At 43.0% G+C, this 24891-nt stretch overlaps 1 protein-coding gene across 3 annotated transcripts in view; it reads left to right on the top strand.

The window, feature by feature from the left end:
* enox1 (ecto-NOX disulfide-thiol exchanger 1) overlaps window positions 1–24891 on the top strand; it is a 377950-nt gene that overhangs the window by 255580 nt on the left and 97479 nt on the right. For 2 of the 3 annotated variants that reach the window (XM_068040197.1, XM_068040199.1), the window contains 2 exons: window positions 19472–19656; window positions 21856–21963. In XM_068040197.1, the coding sequence (XP_067896298.1) occupies window positions 19472–19656; window positions 21856–21963 (293 nt within the window). The remainder of the gene's footprint in view (window positions 1–19471; window positions 19657–21855; window positions 21964–24891) is intronic. The other variant, XM_068040198.1, reaches the window with a different exon arrangement.

A 24891-nucleotide genomic window follows, 5' to 3' on the forward strand; every position in this document is an offset into this window, starting at 1 on the left:
CTGGCAATGGGAACACATCAGGCTTCCCTCCCAATGCCTTCCGCTGCCATTTTACCAACACTCTCCCCTCCCAGTCTGTCTCCAATGGCCTGGCAAAATTCCGGCCATGATGTGTGAAGAAATAATAGCAAGATGGACTCCTAGATTCTCAGATGCATCCATGGTTGTTTTACTAGAAGGGGCTAAAAGGAATCGATTGTTAAGTATTGAGATCAGGAAGCCCCATGAGAGGGTACTTCAGGCTATATGGAATGAGGGGGCAATAGATGTCCAGTGACAACTCCATCATCCCAAATGCAGGAAAAGATTCAATGGCCTCACAGAGGTGACCACGATAAGCCAAGTGCACATCCTATTGGAGCCTCCTTACTCATATTCTTTCTCTGTCAGAATCTTGAGTGCCAGGGAAATTCACTTTCACAAAAAGGACCCTGTGCATGTATTCAGGCATCATCTTAACTCGCAAGCACTCTGTTAACCTCCATTGCCTGCCACAGGAGGCTCTGATACTACTGAAAGACAGTTAATATAACAATATTTATATAGCGCCTTCAACGTAATAAAACATCCCAAGGTGCTTCACAGGAGCATTATAAAACAAAATATGACACTGAGCTACAAAAGAAGATATTAAGTCAGATGACCAAAAGCTTAGTCAAAACGATAGGTTTTAAGGAGTGTCTGACAGGAGGAAAGCGAGGTGAAGAGGCGGTGAGGTGTAGGGAGGATATTCCAGAGTTTAGGGCCAAGACAACTAAAGGTGTAGCCACCGATGGTGGAATGATTAAAATCAGGGATGCACAAGAGGCCAGAATTAGGGGAACACAGAAATCTCAGAGGGTTGTGGGGCTGAAGGAGATTACAGGGGAGTGACAATGGCATGAAAGGATTTGAAAACAAGACTGAAGATTTTAAAATGAAGACATTGCTTGACCAGGAGTCAATGTAGGTCAGCAAGCACAGGAGTGGTAGGTGAATGGAACTTGGTGTGGGTTAGGACATGGGCAGCCGAGTACACTAGCTACACATTAATGGAATGACAACTTTTGCTAATCCTCAGATTGAGGGGGTCGTCATTTAGGGCTTCGAGTATCATATGCAGGAAGTACTTGACAAAATGCATATCAGTCAGCTTCATTGTGTAGTGGCAAAGGTCACCAGCTGCTGTCTGGAAGGATCCAGTTGGAAAAAAAATCAAGGCAGTGTTGACCTTGATTGGTGTAGAGAGTAAACTTCTCCCAGTGGAGGTGAGCCACACATATCTCTTCAATTGCCTCTGTCTAAACAATAAGTGGTGTATGTTCTTTAAGGTGTAGTGAAGGCCTTTTCCCATTAAAGGGTACATTCTCTCTCATATAATTTCCCCCTAAGCTTTGTTGCACAGAAACAATGATAATGATGAGCACAATTTTAATCTGTTTTTAATCATTGTAAAATAAATGCTGGCACCTGCACTGTTCTGTAAAAATTGATTGATTCTATATTCTAGTCACTCTTCTAAAATGCCGCACTGTTGCCTATTGAAACATTAGATTTTCATCCTGCCCGTATGGCAGAAACCAAACAGTGGAGAAGCTAACCAGGCAGTACCAGCTGTGGCTCAGTGGGCAACACTCTCGTCCCTGAGTTGGAAGATTGAGGGGTTTAGAACGACTCCAGAGACTTGAGCACAAAATTCTAGGCTGACACTCCAGTGCAGTACTGAGGGAGTGCTTCACTGCCATCTTTAAAATGAAACATTAATCTGAGGCCACATTTGCTGTCTCGGGTGGACAGAAAAGATCCCATGGCACTATTTTGAAGAGGGGTAGGGGAGTTATCCCTGGTGTCCTGGCCAATATTTATCCCTCAACCAACATTACAAAAAACTGATTGCCTGGTCATTATCACATTGCTGTTTGTGGGATCTTGCTGTGTGCAAATTGGCTGCCGTGTTTCCTACATTACAACAGTGACTACGCTTCAAAAGTACTCCATTAGCTGCTAAGTGCTTTGGGATGTCCTGAGGTCGTGAAAGGTGCTATTTAAATGAAAGTTTTTTTCCTCCTTCTTTCTTAAAATACCCCGATTTACCCTTGAGTCAGGGCCCTATTTTCACTTGCTCTCCTGAGCAGGCAGCAAGGACTCCCGCTCAAAGCTGACGGGGTCCTTTTAAGCGCATGCGTCTCGTCATCAGAACTGCAATTTTTACTGCATAACCTGAGTGGGAAGCAGCGATGAGATTCCTGCCAGCTCAACCCAGCAGTAAAGAGGGTCAAAAATACCTCTGGCTGATCCATCCCCACCCAGCAGCTGGCCCAGCCTACCTTCTGTCAGCAGGATATACGATTTTCTGCCACTTCCCTTCCAAACTGGTGGCTAAAATACCTTGGGCCTCATTGCTGGAGCAACACGTGAGATTCTAGAGGGAGTGTGCTGTCCCTCCACATAAGTGGGAGAAATTATCACTCTCAGCTTAGGAGCCAGGTCTCAGAGATCCAGACTTCAAGAGGACAATGATTTGGAAGCTGCGATCTCTTGGCGGCAGTGGCTGTGTTGCCAAGTATGTGCTGGTGATGATAAATAAGTAGGAGGATCTCCAACACATTGCAGAGGTTTCCCAAGAACCTGTAGATGCTGTGACAACTTGGGTAATTGCTGCAGCATTAAGGCACCAGGAATAGCTTCTGAGAACATTGGCAGTTTCTGAAATGACAGTTACAGATGTTTCAGTAGATGCTTTGAACAGAACACTTTCACAGGGTTCCCAAGACCTCATCAGGAATATTAGGTCTGTGATGGCATCTACCAGTAACGCCTCTGAGCCCGAGCCCGAGCCCAGCGCCAGTGGGCTACAAGGAGTGAGCATAACTGATAGCGTTGCTACAGAAAGTGGCAGCAAGCCCATTTCCTTTCAACTTCCTCCAATGTCTTCATAGGAGGGTGCATCAGATATGGGCCTGACAGCCCTTATTACTGCAAGTGCCAAGTTACTGGAAGCTGGTCCCACTGGAACCACAGCTACCGTGAGACAAATGTCACCATAAGTCTCTAAGGCTCTGGGGGAACCATGCCAGCCACCCATAGATCAACATCATCTCACTCAGTGAGCACTTTGGAAGAGTATTAGACTATAGTAAGAAACGTAGCTGGCACGAAGAGTGAATGTGGTCTTGGAGAAAGGGAGAACTGATTTTGTTTGTACTTCCCGATGAATTTTGCTTGAATTAAAGGCAGTCTGATCACAGAGAGATGTGAGTTCACAGTGAGTTTGCCTTCAGTAGGGAGTTGGACCGGTTCTTGACTGAGATACAGATTGCTTCATATAGCTATAGCAGGTGTCTTTGGAGATAATACTTGGTCCATGCGGATTGGTTTCAATGGCCTGAGGGAGTCAGAGAGGAATTTTACCGAGTATTTGTTTCCTTTATTGGCTCTGGATTTTGTTATTTTGCCTCAGCCAAGCAATTCCACAACTATTGTGCAGAGGTGGGTTGAGGGAGGCGGTGTGGGTAAGGAATAGTTTAATCATGAATGCTCATGTCATGGGGCAGGCTTGATGAACCTGCTGGTCTTTTCCTGCCCAACAATTTCATGTGTTCATATTTCTGTCCATGTTGTCAAATTGTGGGAGTTGGTTGATGGTAGAGGAAATGTCAACTTCTGACTTACCAAGGACCTTGGCAGAAGTCTTCCAAGGTGAAGGATTTTGAGGGGATGTCACGAGGGAGAGCAGGAAAGGGTGAAGTGACTTTATTTATTAAGTCAACCTTTATTTATTGACATATTCCATTTGTTCTCTCCTCACTCTGGCGGCTTCCTCTTCTGTTCTGTTCTCCTTCTTGTATACCCACCGCGTAGTGTGGGGATGTCTAAGTAAGACTTTCTTGGTCAGTAGACCCTAGTGCTGATGGCAGTCATTTTGCCTTGGTGCAAAGTGTAATACAGGCAATAGAAAATTGGCAGCCCTTTTTATAAACCTTGATGTTTATTTGCATTGAGTAGGGATCTACGCGTAGGGATCAGATACCTTCAGTGAGGCCTGACTCTAAAATCCTTCAACCAAGCCTCTTCCATGTGCTCTCCCTCTTCATAACATCAAGATAAAGGGATTCCCGTTTGGAAACCCATGACCAGAGTACATAGTAATTCTCTGAGTGGAGCTGAATAAAAGTTGCTGCAAAAGGCCTGACTCAACACCCAAAATACTAAAAAGATCACTGTACAAGCAAAGAAATGCCAACTTTTAGTAGCAGTGCACAAAATGGCCTCCTCAGTGTGGTATTCACCTTGGGGATACCATGCAGCAGCTCCTCCCACCAGTGATATAGTGAGGTAATTATTTGTGGCAGGTTTAGGGCATCTCTGGAGGGGAATGTGGCAGATGGGTTTGTCATGCCCTTTGACCTCTCAAATATGGCAGAACAGACTGCTGACAGACCTTAAAGGGTAGTGGAGGATTTTTCAGAGGAGAATTCAAGTGGATTTGAAATGGCAAAATTGAAGAACACATTTTACTCTGTTTATCATCCTAGTTGGGTGGAAAATCAGAGAAGAATTCAGGCTGTTGTTTGTGATTCTTCCTTATCATTTATTAATGCTTGAGCTGTGTGGAGCTATTGCACTGCCGACCACAACTGCCCAAACAACAGCTGTTTTGAAGAATTCAGCATCTTTTCCATCAGTCTACTTTTATACATCTGCTTGTGATTACAGCCAGAGTTTTGTCTGTCCAGTAATGTTTTGCTAAAAGTGTTAGATATTTAGTACATGCAGTATGAGTATTGGCATGTGAAGCACAACCTGGACTCTGGGTGTTTAGGTAATGGCTCCGGTCGATTTACTCAGGGCTCTTGCCTAACGGATACAATAGGTAAGCTTTCTTTCAAGTCACCATTCAGATTCTCCTGTCCCTTCCAAAGCTACCTTTCTCAAAAGCTGTTACAGTGGTGATTGGACCTTAGAGTAGCATAAACATTCTGTCATCTTCTGCTGGATTTTCCAGTCTTTAAAATGATGAATTGGAAACTGTTGAGGGCTGTGGAGTGAGATATGGCAAACTCTGTAACCTGCTCTGAGTGAGTGGCCCTGTCGGGAGTGGAAATTCAGGAACGTTATCCCAGCGTTTCTATGTCTAATAATGTTTACATTGGTGAACTCCTTGGGCTGAAAAAGGCAAGATTTAAACAAACCACACAACAACCTTTCTGAAAGGTTTGAATTAAGATGAAACAAAATGGAATATTAGATGGCAATGTTTGGAGGTAATGAAATAATTACGGAGTGATATTCCTAATAACAATTTACACGTGCAGTTGCTGTATTAGTAAATCAGCACTCACTTCATGCTGTGGTCTGGTCTGGTACTAAACTGTACAAATTAGGAAGGCCCTGCTTTGACCTCAGACAGTGACCATTTAGCCAGGGCAACACTGGAGGAACGACGATTGACCTACTTGCCCTCAGGCTAAGGGGGAACAAAATTAGTAACAAGTGTTTTGCTGGAAAGTGCATGTATGTGCAGTCAGGTTGGGAGGTTAAGGTCAGCTGCGATATGCATTCCCTCTCAAATGCTTCAACCTGCTACCATGAAGACTGGACACTTATATTGGAAAGTCTGAGCTTGAGTTTCTGCTTTAGGCACAATCAGCAATCCTGGCACACATTGGACCCAAAATTGCACTAGCGTTGAGATGATTTTTTTAATCTCTCACGTTTCCGCTCAAATTCTTTTGCATATCACTGGACGCAACATCCGCCATGTTTAAATCTTGCCTTTTTCAGCCCAAGGAGTTCACCAATGTAAACATATTAGGGATAAAAACGCTGGGGTCACGTTCCTGAATTTCCACTCCTGACAGGGACCCTCACTCAGAGAAGTTTACAGAGTTTGCCATACCTCAATCCACAGCCCTCACCAGTTTCCAATTCATCATTTTAAAGACAGAAAATCCAGCAGAATTATTATGTTACAGTAAGGCCAAATCACCATGGTAATAGCTTTTGAGAAGGGACAGGAAAGTTTGAATGGTAACTTGCAAGGAAGGTTAACTCTTGTATCCTTTAAGGAAGAGCCCTGAGCTAAATCCACCAAGCCCATTACCTAAATGCACAGAGTCCAAGCATTCAGCATTTCAGAAGTGTTGCGGTGGAGGTGTATCTAAGGGCACATCCTCTGCTCCTTTTCTCCACCCAGGAAAGATGAGTGTGACTAGGAACATGGGGATATGAGATAGCTTCCTATTGCCTTTCCTCAGGCTGGAACGAGAATTGAACCTGCACTACTAACATTGTGCTGAAACACATACTAGTCACCTAGCCAACTGAGTTACCCAGTCCCTTTAGAAACAACTTCCTAAAAAAATAACTTCTCACTTTCAAAGATATTTTTTGATATATTTAAGAGTGACAACTTGGTGCAATTTGATTAACACAACTGAAAATGGGTTTATCCCAAACAATAAGCATTTTAATCACAGGGTCAATCCACCACCTGTGAGTCACCCAATATTAAATTGCCAAAAATGACTTTTAAAGACATGAGAGGGCCATTTTCTAGTAATATTAGGAGACAGTAATTAGTCCCTTAGTAAATTTAAAAAGAAAATCACCTGGGAGAGGTGAACAGGGTAGGGATGAGAGTGATCTGGCAGTGGTCCGCAGTAGTGCTGTGTGTTCCATGTGGTGCATGAATTCTACCTTGATGTCAAAGGTAAAACCATATTTGAGCATCTCATTACATGTATTCATCAAGCCAAAGTGTGTAAATGTATTTCATCAAACATCCCCTTTTTCATAAAAAACAAAAATTTGCATGCATAATTGATTGCAAATTAATCCACATACATGAGTGAAAACAAATGTTTGTTGTTTCTTGTCCTATCAATTTTGTCTGTCCCTACAAGAGATTCACACATAATCCTTAAAGCTCTCAGGTCATTTAATGGAACATGTGGGAGTTGTTGATCTTTTGCACTGGTTGGAGTACAGTTGACCTCTGGGACTGATGGTCGTTCAGTTCCTTGTTCAGTTGGCGAACTCAGATCTGTCTCATCAGCCATTTGCTATGAAGGAGCAGCTTCTCCGGTTGAGCGTAGGTATTTGCGGTTGCAACAATAGATCTGGTGGTTCACCTTCACCTTCAAGGTGGCAACTTCTCCATGCAATTCCCAAGTTGCCAAGTGGGCTGATTTTTCTTGAGTGTGTTACGACCAGGTGAGAAAGGTGTCTTGGGGTCTGTTACTATCTTCACCTGGTCTTATTGTAACAGGGTTTAATTTTAAACACAGTGTGTTTTGAGCTCCCATTTTTGTGAATACTTGTTCACAGTTTTCCAATTGTAAGACAAAGAAACCAATTCACACAGTGTTTCTCAGTTTTAAAGAAGAAAGGTGAAATTTTATTAAAACTTAAAATTTTAAACATAAACTCTAATAGGGTTCACGCCTACGGATGTATGTCGAGCCCACAATAGCATGCACATGCAATATATACATGCAAATAGGGACCAAAAAGAGAAGAGGAAAATATAGTAGAGAGGGATTTGAGGCAATATCTTGCTACGGTGTAGTCCTTTTGTAAGTATTCTTGCTTTTTGTTGGGGCCCAGTAGTCTTCTAAAAACCTTGTTCACATTGGAAACTTTTCTCTCTTTTAGTTTCACGTGTTTTCACAAGATTCAGTTCCGTGGGAAGGAGATGGGATAGGCAGATATGAGAGGAGGTAATTCTTGCTTCAGTTCCAGGAGAGATCTTTACTCCATGATCACATGGCTTTGGCTGAGTTCAAATCCTTTGTTGGAAGTTCAAATTCAAAAAATCTCCAGCCAGCTAGTCATGGTTTGACCATTCTTCTGTGTATTGTGGAAGCAACGACTGGGTCCCTTTTGTTCCAACACTGCTAGTGACTATGGAAAAATGTCTTTCCAGTCAGGGGCTTGCAATTTTAAGTTTTAATATTCATGTGATGAAATAATGTGTGCCTCAGTCTTGGTAGGTGGCGGGGGGGTGGGGAGGGGTGGGTGGGGGGTGGGGGGTTTGCCTGACAAGTGCTTAAATATTTTTACTCTGTCTGGTTCTCCAACTCTCTGCTCTGGAAACAATTTGGCAGCTTTATTGAAGTGACATTGGCTCTCTGTCATTTCACTTTGATATTGTCACTTATTCCTGGCACTACTTCTGGCTTCAGTAGTTTTTTTAGCTGTTGGAAGAGTCGCTTGGGTGTAGCATGATATTAGTCGCTGGACTGAACTACTTTCCATGCCTTCAGAAGGTTTGTTTCTCCACTCTAAAATTGCGTAGTACACATCTGTGTCAGATCTAGTAGATTTTTTCATGACCTTTTTGACAATTTTCACCATTGCCTCAGCCATTCCATCTGACTGGGGATAGTGTGGAGATGATGTGTAGTGTTGAATTTCCCAATCATTCATGAAGCGTCTGAATTTTTCACTTGTGAACTGAGGGCCATTGTCACTCATCACAATGTCGGGAATGCTATGACAACTGAAGTATGTTTTCAGGCGTTCTATGATCTCACTGGTAGTCATTGACATCAGCTGGTCTAACTCCCAGTACTCTGAACAGGAGTCGACTGTGATGAGATAATCAGTTCCAGTGAGAGTGAAAAGGTCTCAAGCTTCATCCATGGTCTATGTGGGATATCATAAATCACGAGGGGCTCTTTAGCTTGCTCAGCTTGACATTCATTGCAAGCACTGCACTGTGTTACGGTCAAGTGAGGAGGGGTTGAAGGGCTTCCCTCTTTTCCCTCTCCTTGTTTGACCACAACAGGTTTAACTCTTTCTGAAAATGGATGTACTGGCCAATTCAGTAGATGTTTGATTACTTACTTGCTATGATCATAACAAGAACCAATCGGACAGGTTTTCTTTAATTAGCTTTATTGTACCTAAACCGAACTAATAAAATAATAAACAACATGCCAACTTTCACTCTCACACACACACTAGAGGTTTACACACACACAAATAGATTACAGATTAGGGAAAGGTAGATTGATTGAGTTAGAGTCCATAGAAAAAAGGTATAGAGTCAGTGATGTGTGGTGATTTGGCTGGCTTCCAGCTGAATTCGGTGCTCCTGAGGCTTTTAATTTGAAGAGCTAGATAAATGGTTTGGTGGGTCTTGTGGAAAGAGCATGGCAGAAGATTTCCTCCAACAGGGATTCTGATTGTAGCTGGAGTTTGCAAAGATGGTCAGTCAACAAACAGGATTTGAAAGCTTTCAAGCTGGAATGGAGAGAGAGGGAAAGAGAGGAACCCACACTTAGAGTCTGCTCATGTCAGAGTCCAGTTGCTTATCCTCTGTTGCAGAGAAAACAGCAGCTTAAAACCACAATTGGGGAGGGGATTGTCACATTACAGTTACTTAGTGCTTCAAACATAGCATTTAGCAGTATTTCTTCTTCTTGCTGAGAGAACAGGTAGTTCCTTTAAACTTCCTGGGTCTTGGTTCTTGCTGGGAGTGAGCAGACATTTTGTCTCTCTCCTCATAAGCATTGCCGTGTAGGATACAGTGTTGCAAATTAGGTGATCATCTTAAGCTGAAAGGATGACTTTGCTGGCAGCTTGTCTTTTCAAAAATGTCTTTTAAAAAATACAAATTCAGATCTCCAGTCAGTGGACCAAAGAAAATTATCATTCAACAAAACACATTGGTGTAACAACTGGCTGATGTGGTCCTTAATCTCACTGCTCATGTTTGGTCAGTGGATAATTTCTCTTGTCTTCCTCAGACTAGACTTGATTCCTTGGTGGGCGTGCTTCAGCATCTCTTTCTCATCCCTTTAGGGATAATGACCCTAGTCCCTTTGTACAAGATGCCATACTTAATCTCTGTATGCTCAATACTCCCTTACAGCAACAGGTGTGTCCTTGATGGTTTCAGGCCATCCTTTCATCACAACTTCCTATAGCTCTTGAAGAGTTGCATCTCGTCATGTAGTTTACTTGAATTGAACAAGACAATTGACCGAATCAATGTCTCTGCTGGGTTAATGGCTTCCAGAGCCTGTTGTACTGTTGCTTCTTGTTGAATCTGGAAGATTTCACACTCTGTACTGTCACCATCAACTTCCTTCAAAGGGAGTGCAGTTCTGGACAGCATGTCGGTGATGTACATCTGCTTCCCTTGCTTGTACTTCACTTCCAAGTGATATCCCTGCAAAGTTAGTATCCTTTGCAAACACTTTGGAGCAGATAGAAGCAGTTTGAGAAAGATGCATTGAAGTGACTTGTGGTCAGACTCTACTAGCAGTTTCTCTCTGCTAAACAGGTACTGGTTGGAATGCTCACAAGCAAAGACAGTTGCCAGACACTTTTTCTCAACCTGTACATAGCGTTAATGCTCTGGATATAAATGTAACTGGTTGTCCTTGCTGCATGAGGATGGCTCCAAGTCCCATTTCACTGGCAGCACACTGCAGCATGACTTCATTGTTAACCTCATAGTACCTCAGCACTGACGGTGATGTCACTAGTTAGTTGATGTGAGTGAAAGCTGCTTCGTGTTCTGTGCCCCAATACCACTGAACATCCTTTGCAGTAAGCCTGTATAGAGGTTCACATTCTGATGACAGATTGGGCAAGAACTTGGCTAGGTAGTTCACAAATCCAACAAATCGTTGAACTGCTTTCACATGTGTTGGTTGCTGCACTTCTGTTAAAGCTCAGACCTATCAGAATTGGGACAAAGTCCTTTAGTTGTCAGTATATCCCTATGTACTTGACTGCAATCGTATTCAGCTGCAACTTTGTCTTGTTCAGCATCAGGTTCATGTAATAAGCTTTCTCCAGCAGTCTTACTGGATTCCGATCATGGTCTGTGATGGCCTTCACATCCATAGACTAGAAGATCATCATGATTGCTTCCACTCCTGGTAGACCATTGATTATCTCATGCTGTCTCCGTTGGTGCTCTTCCGGAGCAGTAAAAATGCGCAATCATCTGTACCTCCCAAATGGCGTCCAGAAAGTAGTCAGAAAGCTGCTTCAAACTTCACTTGCCAGTATCCATCCTTAGCATCTAGGATAGTAAAGACTTTTCCCTTGGTAAGCTGAAGCAGAATCTCTTCAATGGTTGGTATAGAGAGTGAGAATCTTTTAAAGTTTTATTAAGGTCCTTTGGATCTAAACACATTCTCAGATTTCTAGGTTTTTTTCACTGCTGCCATGCTGCTAATCCATTCTGTAGGAGTTGTCACTACTTTGATTACTCCCTTCTTTTTAAAATCCTCTATCTTGTCTTTCAGGCTGGGCTTGAGGGCAGCTGGAACTCTCCTCGGAAGATACTGAGTTGGCCTCACATTCAAATCTATTTTGAGATGGTATTCACCAGGAAGGCATCCAAGACCTGTGAAATCATCTCTGTAACCTTGTTACAACTGAGGCGGGAGTAATGCACTGTTAATTCAGTCCCACCACTCCACAGGTCATACATATTAGTAAAATTTTCCACCTACTGAAAATTAGCCAAATTAAACACTTTATTAACCCCCAGAATAAAACGCACCAAACCAGGTTTCTTTAAACAACAACAAATTAACTATTTATTAATAAACTAAATCTTAAACCATATTGAGATAAATCTATGTCTGAAAATACTTTATAACTTCTTATTCCTCCTAAGCCTCATGCACACACACATACATTCAAAAACCAATAGTTAACTGGTTTTAAAATGATGTTTTAGACTTGAGCTGTTTCTTAGGAATAATAAAACAAGTGGGTTGTAAGTCCTGGCTGGTTACTTTCCCGGATCGGTGAGGTGTCCCAGAGTCAAATAGTCAGATGACATCCGAAGTCTCCAGGCGAGTTTGATGACTAGTCTGTTATGGATAGGTGTTCAAGACAATTCAGCTGTTTCTTTCAACAAATAGTATAGCAACAGGTCTATTTTGATTTTTTATTAGCAGTCCAATAGTGGAAACTTTCCTGAGAATTCCAGAACTCCCAGAAACAAAAAAAGCATCATAAAATCACTCCTGAGGCAGAGACTTCTCTCAGACTGGAAGTAAAAAGGAATTTGCTACCTCCAACAATGCAAAGATTCCTTTCCAGGATTTTTTTTCCTCTTTAGGCGAAACATAGCCTGTAGGCAATGTAGATTTTCTGATGAGAGGGACAATAAACCTTCCTTCAGGGAGAGAATCTTCTCTGGTCTACCAAAACAAACCGGTTCCAGCCAGTTTTACACACAGTCAAACTGATACAATACGGCATGTGACTTCATCTGTCTCGCTGTTGCCTAGAAACAGGCTTGCAGCTCACACTCACTGTTCCCAGAGAAAACAACTCCTCTTGGTCTTAAAGGCACACAGACCCCCCTTTAGTTTTTAACAGAAAAAAAACACTCCCATGACAATCTGTCAGGATCTGTTCAGCAGTAAATGGCTTGGTGTCATGTGAAACACTGCAAATCTCTTCTGGTATGTGGAGAGTTACCAGTCCAAGCTTTTAACTTGTTTCAGCCGAGATGAGGAGAATTTGTTTAGCGTCCACTATCTGGAACTGAAGTTCTTCCCATTGCATTAAACACTTTATAAACCCCCAGAATAAAACACTCCAATCCGGGTTTCTTTAAACAACAACAAATTAACTATTTATTAATAAACTAAATCTTAAACAATATTGAAATAAATCTATGTCTCTCAGCTTAGTTTGTCCTTTTGGGCATTATTCCATCATAGAGGGTCAACTTTACAATCGACGGCTTCATATTCAGGTCACCATCTTAAGCAACTTCACACAAGTTTGCGAAGCTCATGATCTTGCACGTAGAACCTGCGTCTATCTGACACTTCACATCAGCCTGATGCTTTCCTTCTGCAATCATCATTCCAACAGTCACAAACCACTTTCCACCTCGAGACTGGACGACATCAACATGTTCTAGTGTGTAGAGTGATTTGTCAGAATCATCGCCAACATCTCTCCATCAACCATTTTCACAGGCTTACCTTTCTACTTTCCAGCAAAACATTTGCATGCAAAGTGGTTCAGCTTCTTGCAGTTAGAGCACTGCTTTCCCCACGCTGGACATTCTTCCTTTTCCTTCTTGTGGTGTTCCCCACTGTATTTACATCCAATACTCTGGCCTTGATCTTTCTGCTGGCCCTTCGGAAAGTTGTCCTTCCTTTTCATCATTGTCTTGTGCTTGGAAGACTTGTACTGCCTCTCAGTATAGTGCACAGCCTCGTCTGTCTCTCATCAATACGCTTCACTGTTGATTAGCCACTTCAGAGCTTCTGCACATGTCATTAGCTTTCTTGAGAGTAAGCTTCACTTCTCTCAGCAGACGTGCTCTCACAGCCAGATCTCTTGCTCCGAAGACAATCTTATCTCTAATGAGATCATCCTTCAGTTGCCCAAACTCACAAGGCTCAGCTAAATGTCTCAGTACAGTCACATACTGATCAATATTCTCCCTCTCTTCCTGAGCTCTGGTGTTAAACACATAGTGTTCATAAATGACATTAGTAGAGGGTTCAAAGTGGGACTTCAAGGTCTCCAAAATCTCACAAGTCCTGCTTTTCCTTCCTCACTGAGATCTAGGCAATACAGCTTGTAACACTCCTTCCCCATCAATGATAACAGAGTTGCTATTCTTATCTGTTCCGGTTTCTTGTCCAACTCTTTGGAAATCTCATAATTCTGCCACTGAGACGGGAAGAATTGCCAATTCCCTCTCAAATCTCCTTTCATGTCCATAGGAGTAGGTACTGGAAAATTCAAATCCATAATGACTTACCCAGCCGTCAATGTCCTGTGCAAAGTTGTAGACAGAAGTTTTATGACCCGGCTCCTGTGGAAAATGCACACGTGGGCTAGAGAAGGCTTCAGTGGCTTCTTAATATGCTAATCCCACTCGGCCGTGGGAGCACAGTCAGGCAATAGCAGGTCAAGCTTCTACTCAAAATTGCACTAAAACATAATTACCCTCTGATGGTTCTCACATCTGCTGGCTGTCTTACAGCTGGCATGTCTCAATCCAAAGGATGTCAAAATCCTCTCAGATCCCAGTGACTCACTTCTGACACCATGTTCCATGTGGTGCATGAATGGCAAGAGCCTATTATTTTTCTACCTTGATGTCAAATGTCAAACCACATCTGAGAATCTCATTACATGTGTAAGGCAAGCCAAAGTGTGTAAATGTATTTATCCAAACAGTTGGAGCCCGAAGGAACATTCACTATTGTTCTAGGTCAAGTAAATTTAAAAAGGAAAAAGATCCCTTTTTGTTGGCAACCTCCAGAAATCCCTTTAAGGCCACAGAAGAAACCAGAAAAACTCAGTGGAGCACTCCCAGTTCATGTTTTGCTCAGTTTCTGACCAATTTTGGAGAGGGATCCTTAAACAAGCATTAGGACTTCTTTAGCGTATGCAAGAGACCTCGGCCGGGATTTTACAGTGGGCGGACGGGAGCCGGACTCCGACGTAAATGTCGGTGCTGAATCTGCTTCCGCCCAGCCTGGGGATCCGTCCCGTATTTTACGGATCCCCAGGCTTTAATTGGCCCGAGGCGGGACTTCCACCCACTTGGAGGGAGGAGGTCCCGCCTCAGTGAGCTGCCGGCCAATCAGCGGGCTGGCAGCTCTTAGTCTCAGCAGCACCACCGGGAGCGATGGCCACTGCTGGGACTGCAGCCCAGCCGGCCAAGGAGGATACCAAGGAACCAGTACTGAAGGTAAGTTTGGGTCGCCTCACCAGGGGAATCGGTCGTGCCCTGGTGAGGCGAGAGTGGTGGTTTGGGGGGAGGGGGGGTTCTTGGGCGGGGTGCCCGATTGCCAGGCCCCCCCTCCCCACCCTGGGGTGTGGAAAGGCCGACAGCTATTGCTGGGCGGCCTTTCACGTCCCCGGCACACCCGTTTGCCATGGGTAAAATACCCGTGGAGGTGGGCGAGGGCCCTTAAGTGGCCGTTAAGTGGCCACTTAAGAGCCTTGATTGGCCTCGGGCGGGCGGGCGGGCCACTTCTCACCCCCCCCCGCACCCCCCCCCCCCCCTCCCCGCCGGACCTCCGTAAACATGGTCTGAGGCGGAATCGGGGCGGTCAGGCTCAATTTTACGCCGCCCCCATGCCACCATCCGACCCGCTGGGGTGGCGTAAAATTCCGGCCCTAATGACTGTCTAAAGAGGCTGCCATGATACCAGAATATCACCCAAACCAATAAAGTGTTGGATGTATTTAAGGCACCCCTGGGGCACAGGACATAGCACTGTGAAACTGAATCTTTTGGCCCTCATTTTGCACTCAGGAAATGATGCAAAAGGAGGCTCAATTGTGCCCTAATTTGTTTAAATCCTTTTAAACAAAGACTCTTTAGGTAGCTTACTCATGCCATCTTCCAAATAAATGGTTAAAAATTACATCTGTAATGTAGAATGGTCCTGAAAACTGAATACAACAGGCGTGCATGTCCATAACAAACAATATTCTGCAAGTGGTCATGTTCAATACAGTGAATGGATTAGAAATCTATGACTCCGGTTTCCTCCCATCGCCAAAGACTTGCAGGTTGATAGGTAAATTGGCCATTGTAAATTGCCCCTAGTGTAGGTAGGTGGTAGGGAATATGGGATTAATGTAGGAGGGGATGTGGTAGGGAATATGGGATTAATGTAGGGTTAGTATAAATGGGTGGTTGATGGTCGGCACAGACTCGGTGGGCCGAAGGGCCTGTTTCAGTGCTGTATCTCTCTATGACTCTGTGACTCTATGACTCAAATCATCCCCGTATTGATCTCACGTGGCCTCCCCTCCTTGCTAAATATCTCACCATTTTTCAATAGACACATTTCTGGTATCTGAACTCCTGTTGTTGAAATCTCTCTGATAGTCTTGGTTTCAATATATAATCATTCGCAATTTTGCCCTCCTCAAGATACAGCCTCTGAGCTGTTCTGTTCCCTCCCGGAAAGAGTTCACTGAGAACAGGCAAATTTGTTCATTTCCAAATTGTTAAACTGATTTATTTCAGAATTCTCTTTTTATTTGATTGGACAATTTATCACTGGTTGTTTTATTGCTGTGGTGAATATGTTATATCAGCAGTTCAGTGATAAATTAATGGCAACACTGCCGATGTACAGTCAGAAACCTCAAACAAAAGTTCACTGTGCTACTGAGGGAGCTGTATTGGACTGTCATCTATCTGAATGAGACACTGAATCAAAGTCTCTTGTTTCTTTTCAAGTGGATATAAAAGATCCCATTGCACTTTTCAAAAAGACCAGCACATTCTCCAGAGATTCTTGGCCAACATTCCTCCCTCAATCAGGACCAGTAAGAAAATAGTTTAATTGATCAGGTTTTCTGTTTGTGGGAACATGCTGCATGCTAATTGCTGTCTTTGCCTATGTAACAACAGTGATCACACTTCAAAAGTAATCCTGTTAATGTGAGGTACTTTGGGACAACCTGAGGATGTAATAAGATGCGATATAAATGCAAGCTCTTCTTCACATGAACAATGTACAAATGCAGTTCAACAAGCATAAGGTGCAGCTACGCTTCATGGACATGCCTGTTTATTAGACTAACTTATAAAATCTCTTCTGGACAGTGGTTTATTAAATATAAGGCTATATTTTCCAAACAGTTCCCAGATGTGCATGTACTCAATGATAACACATGTATATAATGGCAATGGTCTTGAATAGGGAATGAATGGTCTTACTTATAAATAATTCCCCAAGATAATGAGGTTTAAAGGCATTTATTGGCAATCATAGGAATTAAACATATAATGATAACTATTATTGGTAAAAATTAATATCGACTTGATCGCACATTTATGGCAATACCTCAGCGGAGAATTCACATGTTATGGTCTTAGAGTTTGAGGGGATCAGCTGATTAGGCCATGTCGTATTATAGAGTATCTGTCCTAACACCCCTTTTATTTTTCACTCTATCTATGCAAGAATCTACATGTTTCAAACTAATACCCTCAGCAATTAGCTAGATTTCAGTTTGAACTAGAATAACTTACATTAAATGTCATCCAGGCCTGCCAAGAATGAGGCACATTCATTTCGCCACTTGAACATTAAACTTCAAATTGTTGCTGGGAAGACGAGAAGGCCTGTAACAAGGAATTGACAGGCCCCGGGCCAGAAAGACATTTTTGCATATTAGCAGACGATGTTGGAACAAAGGAGCTATCCTCTGCTCCCATACAATGCACAGAACAGATCCGGTCAAACCAGTCAGTCACGTGACCACTCTGATGGCCAAATTGGGGAGTTATAAGTTGTAGAGACAGTGTTTGAACTGGCAGAAAAATCTCTTGGCTCCTGGATTGAAAAGAGCCTCTCCTGTCTGCTCCCATCTCTTTCTTACGGAACTCCAAGACCCCTGAAGACACATGAGCCCCAAGAGAGAAAAGCCTCCTATAGTGAACAAGGTTTAAGAAAAATACTGGGCCCCAATGAAAAGCATGATCTACCTACAATCAAGGATTACAGCGAGCTCGAAGCACAGTAACAAAAAAATCCTCTGCAGAAATTGCCTCAAACCTTTCCACTTTATTTTTCTTCTGCTCTTCCCGTCCCTATATGCATGTGTGTATCGCATATGCATGCTAATGTGGGTGCGTCGTGTATCCCTAGGTGTTAACTGAGTTAGAGTTTAAGTTTAATAAAATTTCGCCTTTCTTCTTTAAACCTAAGAAAGCCTGTTTGTGCCCGTTTCTTTACCTTATAATTGGAAAGCGGTGAACAAGGATTCACCAAGGGGGGGCTAAAAACACAGTGTGTTTAAAAATAAAATGCTGTTACAGTAAGACCAGGTGAAGGCTGAAAGGGAACCCCCTAGACCTCTTTCTCACCTGGTCGTAACAATAGCTTTACCTTGACTGACACTCAAATCATTCAGCTGGATATGACTGTAGGGACCCAAGAGTGTCCATCAGATGTATCATCATTTGCCTTGCACGGATGTGTCCATGAAGGAGTTAATCCCTAGGAGGAGAGCTGAGAGGTCTATGGGGCTCAGACAAAGGAAGCTTGTAGCTGAATGCTACTTGCTTAGTTCTGGGCACCACAGGTTAGGAAGAATATATTGGCTTTGGAGGGGAGTGCAGTATAGATTTACCAGAATGATACCTGGACTCCAAGGGTTAAATTACAAGGAGAGATTACACAAACCAGGGTTGTATATCCTGGAAATTAGAAGAGGTGATTGGATTAAAAATTTCAAGGTATTAAGGGTGTGGATTAAGGAACAGATAGGGTAGATAGTGAGAAACTATTTCTGCTGGTTGGTGAGTCTAGGACTAGCCTAAAAATGAGAGCCATACCTTTCAAGGTGAAGTTAGGAAACACTTCTACAAGCAAAGGGTGGTAGAAGTTTGGAACTCTCCTCAAAAAATGACAGTTGATTCCAGGTGAGTTGGTAATTTTAAATGGGAGATTGATAGATTTTTGTTAACCAAGGTTATTAAGAGATAGGGGCAGAGGCAAAGATATGGACGAAGGTGGGTATATGGAGTTAGGTCACAGATCAGCCATGATCTCATTGAATGCTGAAACAGGCTAAAGGGGCTAAATGGCCGACTCCTGTTCTTGTGTTGCTAGGCTTATTTACTAGTCTCTATCTATCTAGTTCCCACTTACTTAATAGGCAAAAACTATACATTAATATAAAGAATTAACCCTTTCCTTAGAGTCTCATTGTTGGACTCCTGAGATACTGGAGCGGGGGAGTCTGAATGGACACAGCATGCTGGTCCAACAGGCGGTAAAAAAGGCAAATGGTATGTGGCCTTCATAGCGACAGGATTCGAGTACAGGAGCAGGGATGTCGTGCTGCAATTATACAGGGCCTTGGTGAGGCCACACCTGGAATATTGTGTGCAGTTTTGGTCTCCTTATCTGAGGAAGGATGTTCTTGCTATAGAGGGAGTGCAGCAAAGGTTTACCAGACTGATTCCTGGGATGGCGGGACTGACGTATGAAGAGAGATCGAGTCGGTTAGGATTATATTCGCTGGAGTTCAGAAGAGTGAGGGGGCTCTCATAGAAGCCTATAAAATTCTAACAGGACTTGACAGGGTAGATGCAGGAAGGATGTTCCCGATGGTGGGGGAGTCCAGAACCAGGGGTCATAGTCTAAGAATACAGGGTAAACCTTTCAGGACTGAGATGAGGAGAAATTACTTCACCCAGTGAGTGGTGAACCTGTGAAATTCACTACCACAGAAAGCAGTTGAGGCCAAAACATTGTATGTTTTCAAGAAGGAGTTAGATATAGCTCTTGGGTCTAACGGGATCAAAGGATATGGGGAGAAAGCAGGAACAGGTTACTGAGTTGGATGATCAGCCATGATCATAATGAATGGCAGAGCAGGCTCGAAGGACCAAATGGCCTACTCCTACTCCTAGTTTCTATGTTTCTATGACACATACAGAAGCATCTCTGGCTAAGAACAGTGGAGCTAGTAAATATCTTTCATTTTCCCCCGACTTTAGCTCTGGCTGCCCAGGCACATGCACTGAAGGAGGAGAATGACAGTCTGAGGTGGCAGCTGGATGCCTACCGAAATGAAGTGGAACTGCTTAAACAGGAACATGGAAAGTTCTACCGCATAGATGAAAACCACACCAAGGATCAACAGCTCCAGTTTCAACAGCAGGCAATGCAGGGCATGCAACAAGTAAGTGAATACACTGCAGATACTCTGCACCTTAAAATATGGAGAATATATTCGACCAAAAAAGTGGTTAAAAAGTTAATGAGCATCAAAGGTTGGGTCACGTACAGTATCCTCATACGTGAGATAGATTCAGAGGGTATCTATAACTCTCTTTATACCACAATATCATGGTTAACTGTGGTACAGCTGCATGCAGCAAGTTTAACGGATTCTGACAAAAGGTCATTGACCTGAAACATTAATTTGGTTTCTCTCTCCATAGATGTTACCTGATCAACTGAATATATCTGGCATTTTCTGTTAATATTTCAGATTTCCAGTATCTTCAGTATTTTGCATTTGGCATATGTGTGTGGATCATATCAGTTAAAAAAAGGATGGCAATGTGTATTACTTTATACTAACTAATAATCTGTATGTATGTGGCCTGGGCTTTGCACAAGCAGCAGCTCAGGTACCTCGATTCCAAGGGTTTAGACTGACAGGGTGCAGCAGGTGATAGGCAGAGCATGAGTGAGCAGGAAACAGGTGGTAGTGGCAGAGGAGGAGCAGGCCTCCTGCTGGCCGGAGGACCAGCTCACACACTCTCCAGCTTGTAAACGAATGGTGCGAGTTGAGCAACCACCCTAGCACAGCCTGGCAGCATGGCCTGCACATGTGTGAAGCATGCAGCATCTGTTATAATCTTAAAGACCCTGGCAGGTCTGTTTTGTGAGTCACCCCCGGTCTATTCATTTATCCAAAGGACTGCCTCGGGGTCCCTGTAGTGTGTGTCAGGTTAATAATCTGGTGTTTTCATGGGTCTAGTTATTTATTCATCCTGTTGCTCTTTGCGGTGGTCTCAATTGCCTCACAAGCCGGGGCAGAAGCCGGATCATCTAGATCTCTTCAAAGTCATCCTTGCTCTGCTGTCTCCCTTCTCCTGGGTGCAGAGGATAGTATGAAGGTGAAGGCACCATGGCTGCTGCAGACATTGACCTGCATGATCCTGTGTTGCTGGGCACTGACCAACTGGGCATGGATGGAGCAGAACCCAGTCCAGCTCATGAAAGCAATGGGATTTGTTTGAAGTGTTCAACATCTTAAGGGGAAAAGATAAGGTAGATTCAGAGAAACTATTTCCGCTGCTTGAGAAGTCTAGGACTAGGGGGCATAGGCAAAAAATTAGAGCCAGACATTTCAGGAGTGAAATCAGGAAACACTCTACACGGAAAGGGTGATAGAAGTTTGGAACACTCTTCCACAAATCGCAATTGATATCAGATCAATTGTTAATTTTAAAACTGAGTTTGATAGATTTTTGTTAACCACAGGTATTAAGGGATATGGGGCAAAGGCGAGTATATGGCGTTAGGTTGGAGATCAGCCATGATCTAATTGAATGGTGAAAGAGGCTTGAGGGGCTGAATGGCCTACTCCTGGCCCTATGTTACAATGATTATGCAAATAAGCCCAGATGGCCACAGGTGACCCGTTAATGAAAATCTCAACTTTGGGGATGATCCATTGTACACCAGTTACGTAAGTTAATCTAAGACACATTCTCAAGCTGTTGATAAAATATTTACGGTTCTTTGACCGCAGTCACTTCATGCTTTCTATTAATGTTAATAACAGCACCTCATTGCTGTGACTCATTTATAAACTGAACACTCACAGTTTGTAAAAAAAAAAAATCGCTTATAAATATCGGAGTGATGCTGATAATACTGTGTGTTCAACCTGACAATTACAGTGACATTGCTAAGCGTAATCATAATTTGACATTTTTAACTGATGTATGTTCATACAGACTTTCCAGAAGAAAGTGGTTTTTGTACTGGCAGCTGGAGCTCAGTCTTTACTGGAAGATCTTGTGATTTGAATTAAAACTTCAATGCATTTCAATATTGTCTTTATTAAAGAAATTTCATATTTTACTCAACTGAAATTGACCTTGACCGGGGGATACCAAACTGAGAGAATCACTTTTACCGCCTGTTACACCATATGCCTGATATTCACTTCGACTGAAGTCAATGGAACTGAATAGTGGCCATGTGGTATAGCAGGTTCCCAGTATGAATACCGACTGTTTACTGATCCTTGCCAAGTGAAGTAAAATATGAAAGGCAAAGGCCAGTTTGACCCCTGAAGTGTGTAATAATTGTGCAACCATCATTTGTCTCAGTGACTAATAGCACTGTTGTTTCTAACCAGCAACTGCTCACACTGCAGGAAGAATACAGAAAGAAGGAGCTGGAACTGGAGAAAATGAAGCAGGAAAATTCACAAGTACAAGCATTGCTTGCAGGTCTTAAGGAAAAGGTAAATTCCTCTATCTCATTGCACTTTTAGAGGGTTACCTGGTGAAGCAGCATCCTTTACAGCCACACTGGAGCAACTCACTAGAATTAAAGGATCAAGAGTTGGGACTTGCTGAGCTTATTTAACTTTGTAAGATGTAAAACTATGGCTCGTCAATCTCACTAAAGTTGATAAAGTATTTAATATTGTGCATTTTTAAATTATTTTTGTTCATTTGCGGGATGTGAGTGTTGCCAGTAAGGCCAGCATTTATTGCCCACCCCAAATTGCCCTTGAGAAGATGGTGATGAGTTGCCTTCTTGAACCTCTGCAGTGTTTGGGATGTAGGTACAACCGCAGTGCTGTTAGGAAGGGAGTTCCAGGATTTTGACCCAGTGACAGTGAAGGAACGGTGATATAGTTCCAAGTCAGGATGGTGTGTGACTTGGAGGGGACCTTGCAGGTGGTGGTGTTCCCATGTATCTGCTGTCCTTGTCCTTCTAGGTGGTAGAGGTTGTGGGCATGGAAGGTGCTGTCTAAGAAGCCTTCGAAACTTGCTGAAGTGCATCTTGTAGGTGGTACACACTGCTGCCATTATGCGCCAGATACAGAGGAAGTGAATGTTGAAGGTGGTGAATGGGGTGCCATTCAAGTGGGCTGCTTTGTCCTGGATGGTGTCGAGCTTCTTGAGTGTTGTTGGAGCTGCACCCATCCAGGCAAGTGAAGAATATTCCATCACACTCCTCACTTGTGCTTTGTAGATGGTGGACAGGCATTGGGGAGTCAGGAGGTGAGTCACTCGCTGCAGAATTTCCAGCCTCCGACCTGCTCATGTAGCCGCAGTATTTATATGGCTGATCCAGTTAAGTTTATGGTCAGTGTTGCTGCTCAGAATGTTGGTGTTGATTCAACATTGGTAATGCCATATGTAGTATAAGGGTCTGAAAGGATTACTGTTTGGGACAGTGAGAGTAACACCTCCCACTGTGATGCTGGCATAAGAGATCTCATGGGTAATAGGCTTGGGAGATGCAAGAAGCATCAAGAGTAGCAGAAGCTGGACAGGCTTATGGGAAGTGTAGATAGTCCATGTAAATATAATAAATGAGTTACTGTTTAGATTTACAATGACTCCAAGATTTCTGTGAACAAAGTTCAACCTAGCATCTGAAATGCTAGCAACAATATACAACACCACTGAGCATCAAGGGGAGATGGTTCGATTCTCTCTTATTTATCTGAGGAATTAGGAATGGTAATGAACACTGTGCAATCATCAGCGAACATCCCCATTTCTGACCAATATGATGGAGGGAAGGTCGTTGATGAAGCAGCTGAAGGTGGTTGGACCTAGGACACTATCCTGAGGAACTCCTGCAGTGATGTCCTAGGGCAGAGATCATTGGCCTCCAACAACCACAACCATCTTCTTTTGTGCTAGCAAGCAGTTAGGAAGGCAAATGATATGTTAGTTGTATTACAAAGGGATTGGAGTATAAGCGTAAAGAAATCTTACTACAATTATACAGGCCACTTGTGAGGCTACACCAGGAGAACTGCATACAGTTTTGGTTTCCCTACCTAAGGAAGGACATACTTGCCCTAAAGGGACTGCAACAAAGACTCACTAGACTGATTCATAGGATGAGTGGGTTGTCCTATGAGGAGAGATTGAGTAGACTGGACCTATACAGGAATTTGGAAGAATCAGATTGAAAATGATAAAATTCTTAAGGGGCTCGGCAGGTCGATGCTGGGAGGATGTTCCCCAAGCTGGGGGAATCTAGAACACAGGGTCAGAGTCTCAGAATAAGGGATTGGCCATTTAGGATTGAAATGATGAGCAATTTCTTCATTCAAAGGGTTGTGAATCTTTGGAATTCTCTATCTCAGAGAGCTGTGGATGCTCAGTTGTTGAGTAATTCAGGACAGAGGTCAATAGATTTTTGGACTAGAGAAATGAAGGGATATGGGATAATGCGGGAAGATGGAGCTGAAGTAGAGGATCAACCATAATCTTGTTAAATGGCAGAGCAGGCTCGAAGGGTCAAATTGACTACTGTAACTTCTATTTCTTGTGTTCTTATTTTCCATTCCGTTCACAGTTTATTTGTATTTTCTATTGAGGCATGAGTGATCCCAATTTGACTGTTTAACATCAGTGCTTTTTAAAGACTTTATCTCTGTGGCATCAGTATAATTGCCAGTGGAAATCCACAGTAAGGAGACTTCTTTCATTTCTCTTACATATGTGCTATATTTGACTTCTAAGTGTATATAAAAACACATCAGTCGTACTCTTTAACGTACACTGATAAATCTGCCGAGGTGTTGTTCAAGGTTAGGCTGAGAGCTGCAGTACACTGTAATGAGACAAATTGACTGAAGCAGACTGAAGTTTAATATACAAACTGGGTGGTTTTATTTTAATAAAAAAAAGTCAACAGATGAAACTCTCCGCCGAACAAAGGCGGTGGATGGGTGCCACCACCCGGTAAAGGGGTCCTGGAACAAGCAGAGATCAGCAGCCGCCAGCAGCCAGCCATATGACGAGCATAATGTCAGAATACGACATGCCTTGCTGATATTAAAATATACAGGCCTAGCAATTATTGTCAGTTTGACTCAGCTAGTATAACACTTACCTCCTAGTCAGAAGGTTGCAGATTCAAGCACCCCTCCAGCTGTTGAGCACAGAGCCCAGCACTGAGAGGGTGCTACATTGTCAGAGATGTCTTGTGAGAACACCTTCAATTAAGTCACAGTACCAAAGGTGTTTAAAACCAACTGCATTCAGAATCAAGGCTGCAGCTTAATTCAATGCAAATGTTACAAGGATTGTTATTCAGTTGTCTATGAGACTTGAATTGAGGGAGAAGCCGCATGATTGAATCAAAAATATATTGAGTCATTTATTCAGTTATGAGTATGACTGCAGTCCCTTCTGTA

Source organism: Heterodontus francisci, chromosome 10, assembly GCF_036365525.1.
Source record: "Heterodontus francisci isolate sHetFra1 chromosome 10, sHetFra1.hap1, whole genome shotgun sequence".
NCBI classification, from domain to species: domain Eukaryota; kingdom Metazoa; phylum Chordata; class Chondrichthyes; order Heterodontiformes; family Heterodontidae; genus Heterodontus; species Heterodontus francisci.